The sequence below is a fragment of the Salvelinus alpinus genome, chromosome 18 (genome assembly GCF_045679555.1).
Source record: "Salvelinus alpinus chromosome 18, SLU_Salpinus.1, whole genome shotgun sequence".
In the NCBI taxonomy this organism is placed as follows: Eukaryota; Metazoa; Chordata; class Actinopteri; order Salmoniformes; family Salmonidae; genus Salvelinus; species Salvelinus alpinus.
In genome coordinates, this window is record NC_092103.1 from 14,337,205 (window position 1) to 14,353,300 (window position 16,096).

The 16,096-nt window shown below is 46.6% G+C and overlaps 1 protein-coding gene across 1 annotated transcript in view; it reads right to left on the minus strand.

Annotated features, from left to right (window-relative positions):
- LOC139543844 (melanopsin-B-like) overlaps positions 1–16,096 on the minus strand; it is a 42,271-nt gene that overhangs the window by 13,339 nt on the left and 12,836 nt on the right. The window contains exons 2-6 of the mRNA XM_071350318.1: positions 7,295–7,428; positions 6,874–7,077; positions 6,500–6,671; positions 4,961–5,122; positions 1,015–1,122 (exon numbers count right to left, since the gene is read on the minus strand). Coding sequence (XP_071206419.1) covers positions 1,015–1,122; positions 4,961–5,122; positions 6,500–6,671; positions 6,874–7,077; positions 7,295–7,428 — 780 coding nt within the window. The remainder of the gene's footprint in view (positions 1–1,014; positions 1,123–4,960; positions 5,123–6,499; positions 6,672–6,873; positions 7,078–7,294; positions 7,429–16,096) is intronic.

A 16,096-nucleotide genomic window follows, 5' to 3' on the forward strand; every position in this document is an offset into this window, starting at 1 on the left:
GGTCAGGGACGTGACCAAGATCCCGATGGTCACTCTAACAGAGCTACTCTGTGGAGGAGGGAGAACCTTCCAAAAGGACAACCATCTCTGCAGCACTCCACCAATCAGGCTTTTATGCTAGAGTGGCCAGATGGAAGCCACTCCTCAGTAAAAAGCACGACAGCCTGCTTGAAGTTTGCCAAAAGGCACCTAAAAGACTCAGACCATGAGAAACAAGATTCTCTGGTCTGATGAAACCAAGATTGAGCCATCCCTACGGTGAAGCATGGTGGAGGCAGCATCATGCTGTGGGGATGTTTTTCAGTGGCAGGGACTGGGAGACTAGTCAGGATCGAGGGAAACATGAACAGAGCAAAGTACAGAGATCCTTGATGAAAACCTGCTCCAGAGCGCTCAGGACCTCAGACTGGGGCGATGGCTCACCTTCCAACCGTTCAGCAATCCTAAGCACACAGCCAAGACAATGCAGGAGTAGCTTCGGGACGAGTCTCTGAATGTCCTCTGAGTGGCCCATTCAGAGCCCGGACTTGAACCCGATCTGCAGAGAAGAATGGGAGAATCTCCCCAAATACAGGTGTGCCGAGCTTGTAGCATCATACCCAAGAAGAATCGAGGCTGTAATCGCTGCCAAAGGTGCTTCAACAAAGTACTGATTAAAGGGTCTGAATACTTATGTAAATGTGATATTTCAGTTTATTTGTAAACTTTTTTTAACCTGTTTTTGCTTTGTCATTATGGGGTATTGTGTGTAGGTTAATGAGGGGGGGGGGAACTATTTAATCCAGTTTAGAATAAGGCTGTAACGTAAAAAAATGTGGGAAAAGTCGTAGGGGTATGAGTACTTTCATAATGCCCTGTAGGAGTCAAATCTGGACGGCCAAGCCCAATCACACCAAAGGATCCCTAGGGCAACTTGCCAAAACAACCTTAGGTTATGAAAGGTTAGGACAGTACATAAAATGGTGTTTTGAGTTATGCCCTAGTGGAGGCACACATTAAGATGACTATACTCACCTATATTTGGAGTGGATGATGGCATAGATGAAGGGGTTATAGATGGCTGAGGCTTTGGCTATGACAGCAGGGACGGCCTTGGAGTAGGGGCTGAGGGTACTTCCATAGCTGGAAGGAGAGGTAACATTTATAGGACACTACAAGCCTCACAGATAAAGTAATCTGACCTCCTCAGGTTTTACTGACATACGCCAGTAACTTGTTCTGCTCTGCTTCCACCCTCTAAGAATAAGATTGGAGTCTGAACTCTGTTTGTTCAGTATGTCAGTGGATGGTCAGTCATGCGTCAGTCCATGCCTGTCTGTGCCTTGGTCAGTCAGTGGGTGTCTGTTTGCACTGCCTGCCTAGTTGGCTCCTGTGCAGCCTGTTCGTATGGCTCGGCAGTGACCCAAAGGCGTTGTGGAGTGAGCAGAAGGAATCATATGCTTGATTATCCCTCCTCTCCGACAGACTGCACTCCATCACTTCACATTCACTCTCTTCACCTCTACTCTCGCTGCAGTACGTACAGTACCTTCCCAACACAAAACTCAAAAAAACATCTGTTTAAACTGTCTCTGACCCTGATAGCGTTTAAAAACTCTCAAAACGGACTCTCACCTCTTCAACCCATAGGTGCCTGCCATTCCGAACCAATCCAAGCCTCACTTTAAAATTATTTGTGGAATTCGGAAAGAATGTATTCCATATTTTTTTGCATTAACCAAAGATCTACAGGAACTACAGTAAAATCCTCAACTTCATATCTGAATCAACAGTCAGAATTTTTTTTTCAAGACCCCTGATCCTTCATAATATCCAGATCACATGCCCTCTAACTGTTGCTGAAGCATCTCAACTAGATCTGGGCTTGTATTCATAAAGCATCTCAGAGTAGAAGTGCTGATGTAGGATCAAGTTTCAAGTTTTAATTCACACATTCATTAGCTATTTAGCGGTCTTTTGGCATGAGGATAGAAGCTGTTCAGAAGCCTGTTGGTGTCAGACTTGATGCACCGGTACTGCTTGCCATGAGGAAGCAGAGCGAACAGTCTATGGCTTGGTTGGTTGGAGTCTAACGATTTTTGGCTGTCCGCACCACCCTCTGTAGGGCCATGCGGTCGAGGGCGGTGCTTTTGCCATACAAAGCAGTGATGCAGCCAGTCAAGATTACCTCAATGGAACAGCTATATAACTTTTTGAGTATTTGAGGGCCCATGCCAAACCTTTTCAAACTCCTGAGGGGGGAAGAGGCACTGTCACACCTTTTTCCCGACTGTGCGCGTGTGTGTGGACCATTTTAAGTTCTTAGTGATTTGAACACCCGGGAACTTGAAGCTCTCGACCCGCTCCACTGCAGCCCCATCGATGTGGATGGGGGCTTGCTCGCCCCCTCGTTTCCTGTAGTCCACGATCAGCTCCTTGGTCTGACTGACGTTGAGGAAGAGGTTGTGGTTCCCGGGCCCACACTTCCAGGTCAGTGACGTCCCTTTAGGCTGTCTCATCGTCGCTGATGATCAGGCCTACCAGCGTTGTGTCGCAAGCAAACTTGATGATGGTATAACTCGAGTCGTGCATCGCTACGCAGTCGTGGGTAAACAGGGAGTACAGGAAGGGACTAAGCACACACCTCTGTGGGGCCCCCGTGTTGAGGGTTAGCGTGGAGGAGGGGATTTTGCTTACCCTCACCACCTTCCTCCAGAAAGTCCAGGATCCAGTTGCAGAGGGAGAACGTTCAGTCCCAGGGACCTAAACTTGGTGACAAGCTTGGAGAGGACAATGGTGTTGAACGCTGAGCTGTAGTCAATGGATAGCATTCTCACATACGTATTCCTCTTATCTAGGTGGGTGAGGGTAGTGTGGAGTGCAATTGTGATTGCGTCGTCTATGGATCTGTTGGGGCGATATGCAAATTAAGTGGGTCTAGGAATGATGGTGGTCATGGGGATTACAGACTGGGACAAGGAGAGGTTGAAAATTGCTGTGAATATACTTGCCAGCTGTTCTGCGTATGGTCTGAGAACGAACCCTGGAATACCATAGGGCCCGCGGCCTTGCGGTTATAGACCTGAAAAAAGACTTTACTCACGTCGGCCTCAGAGAGCAAGATCACCCTATCTTCTGGGTTGGTGGTGGCTCTCACACCCGACACATGTTATTGTCAAAGGGTGCATAAGTTCGTCTGGTAGAGCGGCATCGTTGGGCAGATCATGGCTGGGTCTTCCTTTGTAATCCATAATGGACTGTAGTCCCTGCCACATTCGACCGGTGTCGGAGCCTGTGTAATATGATTCCACATTATTCCTATATTGTCCTTTTGCTCGTTTGAAGACTCTGCCGTAGCCTCAGGGTTGTCTGCCGTAGCCTCAGGGTTGTCTGCCGTAGCCTCAGGGTTGTCTGCCGTAGACTCAGGGTTGTCTGCCGTAGCCTCAGGGTTGTCTGCCGTAGCCTCAGGGTTGTCTGCCGTAGCCTCAGGGTTGTCTGCCGTAGCCTCAGGGTTGTCTGCCGTAGCCTCAGGGTTGTCTGCCGTAGCCTCAGGGTTGTCTGCCGTAGACTCAGGGTTGTCTGCCGTAGCCTCAGGGTTGTCTGCCGTAGACTCAGGGTTGTCTGCCGTAGCCTCAGGGTTGTCTGCCGTAGCCTCAGGGTTGTCTGCCGTAGCCTCAGGGTTGTCTGCCGTAGCCTCAGGGTTGTCTGCGATAGTCCTGTGCGCGGTAGCCCTATACTTTAGTTTAGCTCCAACCTCAGTGTTAATCCAGGGCTTTTGATTGGGTAAGCTGCAAACCTTAACTGTGGGGACAACGTCGCTTATGCATTTCCTAATGAAGCTGGTGATGGAGGTGGTTAGCTCATTGACGTAATTAAGTAATTCCTTTTTGAGATTCTGCTTGCAGACAGGAAGCAGGAGTACGGAGTCAATATCTGGTTTGCCGAATGGTGGACAAGAGAGGGCCTTGTATGCTTGCTTGTGGGTAGAATAACAGTGGTCTAGGACTTTATCGCCGCTAGTGGTGAGGGAGACGTGTTGATGGAAGTTGGGCATCACAGTGGTGGAGTCTTAAGGACATGGAATTAATATCACCCATAACCAGAAAAGCAGCTCCTGGATGTTTTCCTGCTTGGTTATACTGTAACCTCGTACAGTTTATTAAGTGCCAGCTTGTTATTTTTCTTGTCCTGAGGTGCAATAAATACAACGGTCATGATAACAGCTGAAAACTCCCTCGGGAGGTTAAACGGTCGGCATTTGACCATCAGGTATTCCAAGACGGGTGAACAATGGGCCAGTACACCAGTCGAGTCAGCACACCAGTTGTTGTTGATAAATAGGCAAACCCCTCCCCCCTCGATTTCCCTGACTCCTCTTCCTGTCGGCACGGTAAATGGAGAATCCATCGAGTTGGATAGCCATGGGGGGTGTCCGAGAGCCATGTTTCAGAAAAGCAGAGAACCCTTGGTAGCAAATCCGCGTTTGGAGGTTATCCATCTTATTATCAAGTGACTGTACATTGGCCAGTAGAATGGGCGGAAGAGGTGGCCAGTTCACCCTTCACCTTAATCTCTCCAGGATCCCCCCTCTTGCCTCTGTAACGTCAGCGTTTCCTCTTGGCCCGTAAATTGGGTCGGAATTAGAGAAAGAGCCAGGGTAGATGAGTTGAAGTTGAAGCCGGAATTGAGGTAAGTAACTGCAGATCTGATGTTCAAAAGTTCTTGTCGGTCGTAAGAAATGAACAAATTAAGTAAAAATTAACAACAAAAGAATCACAAAATAGCAAAGTTGTATTGGCGCTTGCAAAACGGCCACCATCCAGTACAGCACCATCTTTCATCAGATACCCCAGTCCATGTAATCATATTCATAATTATTGAAAAACAGGCAAAACTGATCCTAGATCAGCCCTCCTACTGAGACGCTTTGTGAATAGGGGAACTGAACCCCATTCAAATTCATATGTAACACCATAGTTACCCAGCCCAGGCGATGAGGGTGACGCAGGCGTAGGGAGACCAGGACATCACATACACGATGATGACTACAAAGGCAATCTTGGCCAGCTTCCACTCAGTCTTGATGGACTGCTGCTGGATCAGGGTGGACTTCCTTACCTGACTGCCCAGCTTCTCCATGTCTCTGTGGGCATCGGAGAGGGGATGTTCGGGGTGTCAGAGGAAGATAGACAACAAAAGGGCACCATCATCTGGATCTGTATTTTGATGGTGTGTGTGTATGCGTGCTTGTGTGCGTGCGTGTGTGTGTATATATAAGTACAGTATACAGTTGAAGTCGGAAGTTTACATACACCTTAGTCAAATACATTTAAACTCAGTTTCTCACAATTCCTGACATTTAATCCGAGTAAAGATTCCCTGTCTTTAACTTCCTGACTGATGTCTTGAGATGTTATTTCAATATATCCACATAGTTTTCCATCCTCATGATGCCATCTATTTTGTGAAGTGCACCAGTCCCTCCTGCAGCAAAGCACCCCCACAACATGATGCTGCCACACCCATGCTTCACGGTTGGGATGGTGTTCTTCGGCTTGCAAGCCTCCCCCTTTTTCCTCCAAACATAAGGATGATCATTATGGCCAAACAGTTCTATTTTTGTTTCATCAGACCAGAGGACATTTCTCCAAAAAGTGTGATATTTGTCCCCATGTGCAGTTGCAAACCAGTCTGGCTTTTTTAATGGCGGTTTTGGAGCAGTGTCAACTTCCTTGCTAAGCGGCCTTTCAGATTATGTCGATATAGGACTCGTTTTACTGTGGATATAGATACTTTTGTACCTGTTTCATCCAGCATCTTCACAAGGTCCTTTGCTGTTGTTCTGGGATTGATTTGCACTTTTCGCACCAAAGTACGTTCATCTCTAGGAGACAGAACGCGTCTCCTTCCTGAGCGGTATGACGGCTGCGTGGTCCCATGGTGTTTACACTTGCGTACTATTGTTTGTACAGATGAACGTGGTACCTTTAGCTGTTTGGAAATTGCTCCCAAGGATGAACCAGACCTGCGGAGGTCTACATTTTTTTCTGAGGTCTTGGCTGATTTCTTTTGGTTTCCCCATGATGTCAAGCAAAGAGGCACTGAGTTTGAAGGTAGGCCTTGAAATACATCTACAGGTACACCTCCCATTGACTCAAATTATGTCAATTAGCCCATCAGAAGCTAAAGCCATGACATCATTTTCTGGAATTTCCCAAGCTGTTCAAAGGCACAGTCAACTTAGTGTATGTAAACTTCTGACCCACTGGAATTGTGATACAGTGAATTATAAGTGAAGTAATCTGTCTGGAAACAATTGTTGGAAAAGTTACTTGTGTCATGCACAAAGTAGATCCTAACCAACTTGCCAAAACTATAGTTTGTTAACAAGAAATTTGTGGAGTGGTTAAAAAACTAGTTTAATTGACTCCAACCTAAGTGTATGTAAACTTCCGACTTCAACTGTATGTCTATGTGTGTATGCACACAGAGGCATGGCTGTGTGAATGTACCAACTCACCTACTACCGGTGCGTATGGCCAGGAACATGCATAGGTAGCAGTAAGAGATGATGCCCAGAGGGATGAAGAACACAAAGACGCATAGCATTAGAGTGTAGCTCCTATTGGCTGGTGTGGAGGTCACATAATCCCACGTACAGGATGTCATCAGGCCCTCCGGGATATAGGAACCTGGATAGGAACAATGGTTTAGATTGAAAGATAAGATAAAAGGTTGCTAGCCTGGTCCCAGATCTGTTTGGGCTCTTGCCAACTCCATTGGTGTCATTGTCTAGCAAAACATGGCATGACAATTCCATAAGGAGTTGGCAAGAGAGTAGAAACAGTCAGAAAACTGGCACCCAAAAGGACGGTGTTAGTGGAGGGAACTCACTCCAGCCCAGGAGAGGCGCCAGGCTCCAAGCCAACGAGTAGAGCCAGACCATGACGATGACGACGGAGGTGCGGCGTTTAGAGGTCCAGTGCAGGGCCTGCAGGGGCTTGGTGATGACTATGTAGCGGTCAATGGAGATAGCCAGCAGATTGATCATGGAGGTGATTCCAAATAAGGCCCCACAGAAGGCGTACATCTTACAGCCTGAACATAAATCATTTCACAGAGACAGATAACAGACGTTTTACAATCTGAGTCATCTCAGAGATGGAATTTCCACAGAATAACTTTGATGAGTATTTTTTGTTCAGTGTGTACAGCATAATTCATCTCAAAATACCAAAGTAGCTGAAGCTTTCAATTATGACAATTGATCTGATGCGGTTATTTTACCAACTTTATGGAATGAAGGTAAAAGTACCTGTTTCTCCAAACACCCACTCCTTGTAGAGACAGTTGACAAAGAAGATGGGGGACTGTGTGATGGCCATGAGGAAGTCACTCACTGCCAGGTTCATGATGAAATAGTTGGGAGGAGTCCGAAGCTTCTTGTTACTGAAATATAGAACAAATATACATATGCAGTGTTTGTTTAAAAAATGTTTTAGTCATTGTTATTAGTTTACAGCTCATTTAAGCTTTTACCTTTCACTTTATCACTAAAGCTTAATCATTATCAAAGAATAGTTTCTATCCAGATAATGAGATAAAGATCAGGTCAGAAGGCAACGATGCGATGCTGTACTTTCACGTTAGTTAAAAGTGAAAACACTGGAATTACCCTGTCTCAGGATAGTAGGTTGGTGGTTGAAGATATCCCTCTAGTGGTGTGGGGTCTGTGCTTTGGCAAAGTGGGTGTGGTTATATCCTGCCTGTTTGGCCCTGTCCGGGGGTATCACCAGACGGGGCCACAGTGTCTCCCGACCCCTCCTGTCTCAGCCTACAGTATTTATGCTATAGTTTATGTGTCGGGGGACTAGGGTCAGTCTGTTATAGCTGGAACATTTCTCCTGTCTTAATAACATCTCTCTCTCTCTCTCTCTCTCTCTCTCTCTCTCTCTCTCTCTCTCTCTCTCTCTCTCTCTCTCTCTCTCTCTCTCTCTCTCTCTCTCTCTCTCTCTCTCTCTCTCTCTCTCTCTCTCTCTCTCTCTCTCTCTCTCTCTCTCTCTCTCGCTCTCTCTCGCTCTCTCTCTCTGCAGGTTGACTGGTCTGTCAGACACTGTCCCTCATCTTATGGCAGGCAGCAATGCAGTGCGCTGCCAACCCACAGCTCTCTGCGTCCTCCCCCAACAGAACGGGTAGCCTACTCTCATTAGAGAGGTCTTTGAAACCTTGAATAAGGGTTTCAAATTTGGGGAAATGACACTCTCTAATTGTTTTATATTTTTGACATTTTGTCAGGAAATGCAGCTCCGTCTCAGGTTCTGCTAGTGGTTGCACAGCCTTTCCTCTACAGGGAGCCAGGTTTTCCTGTGTCTACCCTTCTCAATGGCAAGGCTGTGCTCACTGAGCCTGTACTTTGTCAAGGTTTTTCTAAGGTTTTGATCAGTAACCATGGTCAAATATTTAGCCACAGTGTACTGTCGATTTAGGGCCAGATAGCACTGCATTTTGCTTTGTGTTTGTGCTTGTGTTTCCCAATAAGCAATATAGTTTTGTTTTGACTGTGTTGTAATTTGGTTTATCCTGATTGATTGGATGTTCTGGTCCTGAGGCTTCAGGACCAGAACAAGCTGGTCCTGAACTCAGCCCCAGGACAAGCTGGATGAGGGGACTCTTTTCTTTGCTCAGCTCTTGGCATTGCAGGGCTTGGTAGTGATATGAGAGGGGGTCACTGTATTTTAGATGTTTCCAAAACTTAATTGCTCTTTTTTGAATTTTTATTATTAGTGGATATTTGCCTAATTCTGCCCTGCATGCATTGATTGTAGTTTTCCTCTGGACATGTAGGATAATCTTATAGAACTCTGCATGCAGGGTTTCAATGGGGTGTTTGTCCCATTTGATGAAATCATGTTTTGCAAGTGGACCCCACACCTCGCTGCCATAAAGTGCAATTGGTTCAATGACATATTCAATTAGTTTTAGCCAAATTTTAATAGGCATTTCAATTTGAATTTGCTTTTTAATGGCGTAGAATGCCCTGCGTGCTTTCTCTCTCAGTTCATTCACTGCCTCATTAAGGTGTCCATTTGAGCTTATTTTTAAACCTAAGTAATTGTAGTGTTTGCAGTACTCTATATATTTTGTACCAATTGAGAACTTTGGTCTAATTCCCTGAGATCTGGATCTTCTCTGGAAAATCATTATTTTAGTATTTTTGGGGTTTACTGCCAGGGCCCAGGTCTGGCAGTACTGCTCTATCAGGTCCAGGTTCTGCTGTAGGCCATGTGCTGTGGGTGACAGCAGGCATAGGTCATCTGCGAAGAGTAGGCATTTAACCTCTGAATTGTGGAGACTAACACCAGGGGCTGAGGATTTTTCTAGAATAGTGGCCAATTCGTTGATGTAAATAAGGAAGAGTGCAGGGCTCAGATTACAACCCTGACGAAGGCCCCGCCCCTGGTTAAAGAATTCTGTTATTTTCTTGACAATTTTAATGCTGCACGTATTGCCAGTATACATTGATTTAATTATGTCATATGTTTTACCCCCTACACCACTTTCAATAACTTTGTAGAACAGTCCTGTATGCCAAATAGAATCAAATGCTTTTTGGAAGTCGATAAAGCAAGCGTATATTTTGGTATTATTTTGGTGGACATATGAATCTATTTATCTATCATGATTATTCATCTATCTCTCTCTCTCTCTCCTCCCCCTGACCTGTTCACCGGATGTGCTACCTGTCCCAGACCTGCTGTTTTCAACTCTCTAGAGACAGCAGGAGCGGTAGAGATACTCTGAATGATCGGCTATGAAAAGCCAACTGACATTTACTCCTGAGGTGCTGACCTGTTGCACCCTCTACAACCACTGTGATTATTATTTGGCCATGCTGGTCATCTATGACCATTTGAACATCCTGGCCATGTTCTGTTATAATCTCCACCCGGCACAGCCAGAAGAGGACTGGCCACCCCTCATAGCCTGGTTCCTCTCTAGGTTTCTTTCTAGGTTCCGGCCTTTCTAGGGAGTTTTTCCTAGCCACCGTGCTTCTACACTTGCATTGCTTGCTGTTTGGGGTTTTAGGCTGGGTTTCTGTACAGCACTTTGTGACATCAGCTGATGTTTTATTACTTTATAAATTCATTTGATTGATTGATTGATACTCTCACTTTGCTAGCTACCTCTCCGAAACCAACGTTTCCCACTTTCTGCCAACCATTGTAATTCAGGATGTAGAGTCTGAGTGGGTGAATTATCATTACATGCATGCGTGACTGTTATTTTGATTACAGTTTCCCATTAATCCCACCACAAACACAATTAGGCATAAGTGATGTTCAGCGATCAGCCATCACCTGCTGACAGCCAGCCCCCTCCTCCTCCCTACCAGACCAATCCCTCGCGCTCTCGACTTGCCTCGCTCAGAGTCCATGCATTCACTATTATCCCGTCCTAGCAGCATGGGTCATCCCCTACCTAGAAATACCTCCCATTTTCCACGAATCTAGACAGGCTCACAGCATGAGGGGAAATCAGACCGGTCAGCCCAATACAAATACAGAGGGTCAATCAAAGAGAGTATTTCAAGAAATGTCCCATGGCATGAAAAAGATTCCCTGATTTGGCTTGAGAATGTTTGAATGGGTGAGTGAGTGCCCTCAGCCCTCTGCCCTCTACCCTCCCCACTGTGAACATGGCCTTATTTTGTACAAATCAAAGAGGAGATGTGATCCAATCATCTCAATGGTCTCCAGCCATCTCTCTCACAAAGGAACCCACGGCCTGTCGGTCAATCACACGTTACTAACAGAGAGGACTTTGGTGTTTGGTGTTTAGAAAAGTAATAATGCTGTCAAGCCTACTCCTGCTCCCTCCCTCCGGCGCTCGACGTCGCCGGTCTACTAACCACCGGCCATGGCAACCCACATTGCGCACACCTGGTAACCATTGTATTGGTTCTGTTATCATGTCCAGACACTGCGCTTGTTTTGTAACGCGTCGGGTTTGTTATTATTAAACTCACCAGCTGCAGCTGCTTCTTGACTCCTTGCATCTTCGTTACAGAATACTGCCTCAGAAATTATGGAAGCAGCAGATAATTACACTATCTTCCAGACGGTCGAGGAACAGGGTCATCTAGTCCACCAACACCTTGACTACAGTGCTCTCTCTATTTTTTCCTATCAGACGGGAGCCCCCACTACCTAGAGGTCCAAGGTTGCCCCAATAATTTCCCTGCTGTAGAGTAGGCTACGGCCGCCTGGGAGAGAGGAGAGAAGGAACTGGGTTCCTGTGAGAGGTTCTGTTCAGGGCGGTCTTCGACCATCCTCCAGAGGGCAGAGAGGGAGGTGAGCGACTTTTCCAACTCCGGCAGGGTGCCCAGACTGCTGCAGTGTATGCCATCACCTTTCGGACTGTGGCAGCCTTCAGCTGATGGAATGAGCCGGCTCTCCAAACTCTATTCCGGAGTTGACTGCACGAAGAGGTCCAGACGGAGTTGGGATGACAACATATCCTTGGATGCTCTCATAGCGATGGCCATCCGTCTGGATAACCTTCTTCGGGAGCGTCGGTGTCCCCCTTGCCACTCACCTCCCTCCTCTGAGGCAGAGCCTGAACCCATGGAGGTAGGGGCCACACACCTCTATGCGGCAGAGTGGCATCGCCGGAGACAGCTGGGGCTCTGTCCCTATTCCGACCAGGAGGAGCACCAGCTTCAGTGGTGTCCAGTGCGTCCTAACCCTGGGTCCACTAGAGCAGAGGGGTGACCCCGTGACCTTCCGTCTCCCAAGGTAGGCGTGAGTATTACATTATCATCGTTTTCCGCCAAACCATTTCTGGTTCCCTAGCTGGCTGTCCCTCAAGTGTTGTCTCTACAACTCTAGTGGACTCTGGTGCCGCGGGGAACTTTATCGACCAGGCCCTCGCCTCCTCCCTGAACTTAACCTCATACCTGCTCTCCTCTCCTTTTCCTATCCAAGCGCTGGATATGCGACCATTGGGATCTGGCACAATTACTCACATCACAACACCACTCACCCTCACCGTGGGTCCCAAGCACCATGAAAGCCTTCCCTTCTTCATCATCACCACACCCGTACACAAAGTCATCCTCGGCCTCCCGTGGCTCCAACTCCAAAACTCCACCATCTCCTGGTCAAAGATGAGAATCACCGCATGGGGACCAGAATGCCGGCGGATCTACTTTCCTGCACCCTGTGGTTCCACGTTGGTGGAGAATCCTGTGGGTGTCCTCCAGCCCATCAAGCGGTCCTCCCATATCGTTTGCTCTGTGTTTTGGGACGTAGATGTGGACATCCGCCAGGCTAGGGAGAGAGAACCCGCTCCTGCCACCTGCCCTCCAGAGCGCATCTACGTCCCCAATGGGTTGAGTTATCGGCTGTTGACCTGGGCATTCACAAAACCCCTGCCGCTGGACACCCAGGTATCACCCGCACCATCCAATCCCTCTTCAATAAATACTGGTGGCCCACCTTGGCGCAGGACGCCGCCCACTATGTCAACTCATGTTCGGTATGTACTTAATCCAAATCTCCCTGGCACACTCCAGCAGGTAAACTACTTCCCGTTCCGGTGTCTCAGCGGCGTTGGTCACATCTGTCCATAGACTTTGTAACGGATCTCCCACTTAGCGGGATTTCTTATAAGCGTCCGGATTAGTGTTCCGCTCCATGAAAGTGGCAGCGCTTGCCTTTGGCTCAGTGCGGATGTTGTTTGTAATCCACAGCTTTCGGTTGGGATATGTAGTTACAGTCACTGTGGGGATGACGTCGTCGATGCACTTATTAATGAAGCCAGTGACTGATGTGGTAAACTCATCAATGCCAACAGATGAATCCCGGAATATATTCCAGTCTGTGCTAGCAAAACAGTCCTGTAGCTTAGCATCCGCTTTATTGGACCACTTTCATACTGAGCGTGTCACTGGTACTTTCCTGTTTGAGTCAGGAGGATAGAGTTATGGTCTGATTTTTCATCTCTAGTTGCACAGGTGACATGCATGTAGAAATGAGGTAAGACTGAGTTCAGTTTTCCTGCATTAAAATCACAAGCGACTAGGAGCGCCGCCTTTGGATGAGCATTTTCTGTTTGCTTATGGCCTTATACACACCTCATTGAGTCTGGTCTTAGTGCCAGCAATGGTTTAGACAGCTATGAAAAATATAGCTGACAAGTCTCTCTGTAAATAGTATGGTCTACAGCTTATCATGAAGTATTCTAACTCAGGCGAGCAGAACCTTGAGACTTAATATTAGAGATCGCACACTAGCTGTTGCTGACAGACATCCACCATTCTTACCTACCGATGCATAGAAAAACCAGATGGCTGACGTTTCACGTGCTCCTAACTTTTTTACTTATTTTGGACATAATGTTGCTGCTACTGTCTCTTATGACCGAAAATAACTCCTGAACATTATAACAGCGATTACTCACCACGGACTGGCAGAAGCTTTTTTTTCCTTTAACAAGTCCGACGAGCCCGAAGTGAAGGACATACTGCTTTCCCGGGAACAGGCCCAAATCCCCGTCATTTGTGTGAAGAGAAGACGGAGAAAAAGAGGTCGGGCTGGTCGGGCTGACTTTGAGAATTCGTAGGCGATTGAATTAACCCCCACTGCCTTCCCTTCTACTAGCTAACATGCAATCATTGGACAATAAAATCCACAACCTACGAGGAAGATTATACTACCAACGGGACATTCAAAACGGAAATATCTTATGCTTCAAGGAGTCGTGGCTGAACGACGACATTATCAACATACAGCTGGCTGGTTATACGCTGTGTCGGCAGGATAGAACAGTGGCGTCTGGTAAGACAAGGAGGGTGGACTATGTATATTTGTAAACAACAGCTGGTGTTCAATATCTAAGGAAGTCTCAAGGTTTTGCTCGCCTGAGGTAGAGTATCTCATGATTAGGTAGATAGTGTGGTCTACATCTTGAGTTTTCATTTTTTTTTTGTAGCTGTCTACATACCAACGCAGACCGATGCTGGCACTAAAACCACACTCAATGAGCTGTATTCCGCCATGAGCAAACAGGAAAACGCTCATCCAGAGGCGGCGATCCTAGTGGCCAGAGGACTGTCACGCCCTGACCTTAGAGATCCTTTTTATGTCTCTATTTTGGTTGGTCAGGGCGTGAGTTGGGGTGGGCATTCTATGTTGTGTTCTATGTTGTCTAGTTCTATGTGTTTGGCCGGGTGTGGTTCTCAATCAGAGGCAGCTGTCTATCGATGTCTCTGATTGAGAACCATACTTAGGTAGCCTTTTCCCACCTGTGTTTGTGGGTAGTTGTTTTCTGTTTTGTGTGTATTACCTGACAGAACTGTTTCGTTTTCGTTCTTCCTCGTTGTTATTTTGTATAGTGTTCAGTTTTGATTAAATTTATAACATGAACACTTTGGTCGTTTTGGTCACCTTCTTCCCAGGACGATCGTTACAAGGACTTCAATGCAGGCAAACTTAAATCCGTTTTACCAAATTTCAATCAGCATAGACCACCTTTACTCCACACACAGAGACACGTACAAAGCTCTCCCTCGCCCTCCATTTGGCAAATCTGACCATAATTCTATCCTCCTGATTCCTGCTTACAAGTAAAAATGAAAGCAGGAAGCACCAGTGACTGGGTCAATAAAAGTGGTCAGATGAAGCAGATGCTAAGCTACAGAACTGTTTTGCTAGAAAATGTTCCAGGATTCTTCCGATGACATTGAGGAGTACACCACATCAGTCATTGGCTTCATCAATAAGTGCATCGATGACGTCATCCCCACAGTGGCTATGTACATACCCCAACCAGAAGCCATGGATTACAGGCAACAGCCGCACTCAGCTAAAGGGTAGAGCTTCCTCTTTAAAGGAGCAGGACTTTAACGCGGAAGCTTATAAGAAATCCCGCTATGCCCTTCCAACCATCAAACCGGTAAAGCGTCAATACAGGACTAAGATTGAATCGTACTACACCGGCTCTGACGCTCGTCGGATGTGGCAGGGCTTCCAAACCATACAGACTACAAATGGAAGCACAGCCGACAGCTGACCAGTGACACAAGCCTACCAGATGAGCTAAAGTACTTCTATGCTCGCTTCGAGGCAAGCAACAATGAAACATGCATGAGAGCACCAGCTGTTCCGGACGACTGTGTGATCACGCTCTCCACAGCAGATGTGAGTAAGACCTTTAAACAGGTCAATATTCAGACGGATTACCAGGACGTGTATTGCGAGCATGCGCTGACCATCTGGCAGTGTCTTCACTGACATTTTCAACCTCTCCCTGTCCGAGTCTATAATACCAACATGTTTTAAGCAGACCACCACTGTCCCTGTTCCCAAGAACACTAAGGTAACCTGCCTAAAATGTCTACAGACCCTTAGCACTCACGTCTGTAGCCATGAAGTGCTTTGAAAAGCTGGTCATGGCTCACATCAACACCATTATCTCAGAAACCCTATACCCACTCCAATTTGCATACCGCCCTAACAGATCCACAGATGATGCCATCTCGATTGCACTCCACACTGCCCTTTCCCACCTGGACAAAAGGAACACCTACAATTGAAGTCGGAAGTTTACATACACTTAGGTTGGAGTCATTAAAACTCATTTTTCAACCACTTCACAAATTTCTTGTTAACAAACTATAGTTCTGGCAAGTCGGTTAGGACATCTACTTTGTGCATGAAACAAGTAATTTTTCCAACAATTGTTTACAGACAGATTATTTGATTTATAAGTCACTGTATCACAATTCCAGTGGGTCAGAAGTTAACATACACTAAGTTGACTGTGCCTTTAAACAGCTTGGAAAATTCCAGAAAATGATGTCATGGCTTTAGAAGCTTCTGACAGGCTAATTGACATCACTTGAGTCAATTGGAGGTGTACCTGTGGATGTATTTCAAGGCCTACCTTCAAACTCAGTGCCTCTTTGCTTGACATCATGGGAAAACCAAAATAAATCAGCCAAGAATAATTGTAGACCTCCGCAAGTCTGGTTCATCCTTGGAAGCAATTTCCAAATGCCTGATGGTACCACGTTCATCTGTACAAACAATAGTATGCAAGTATAAACACCATGGGA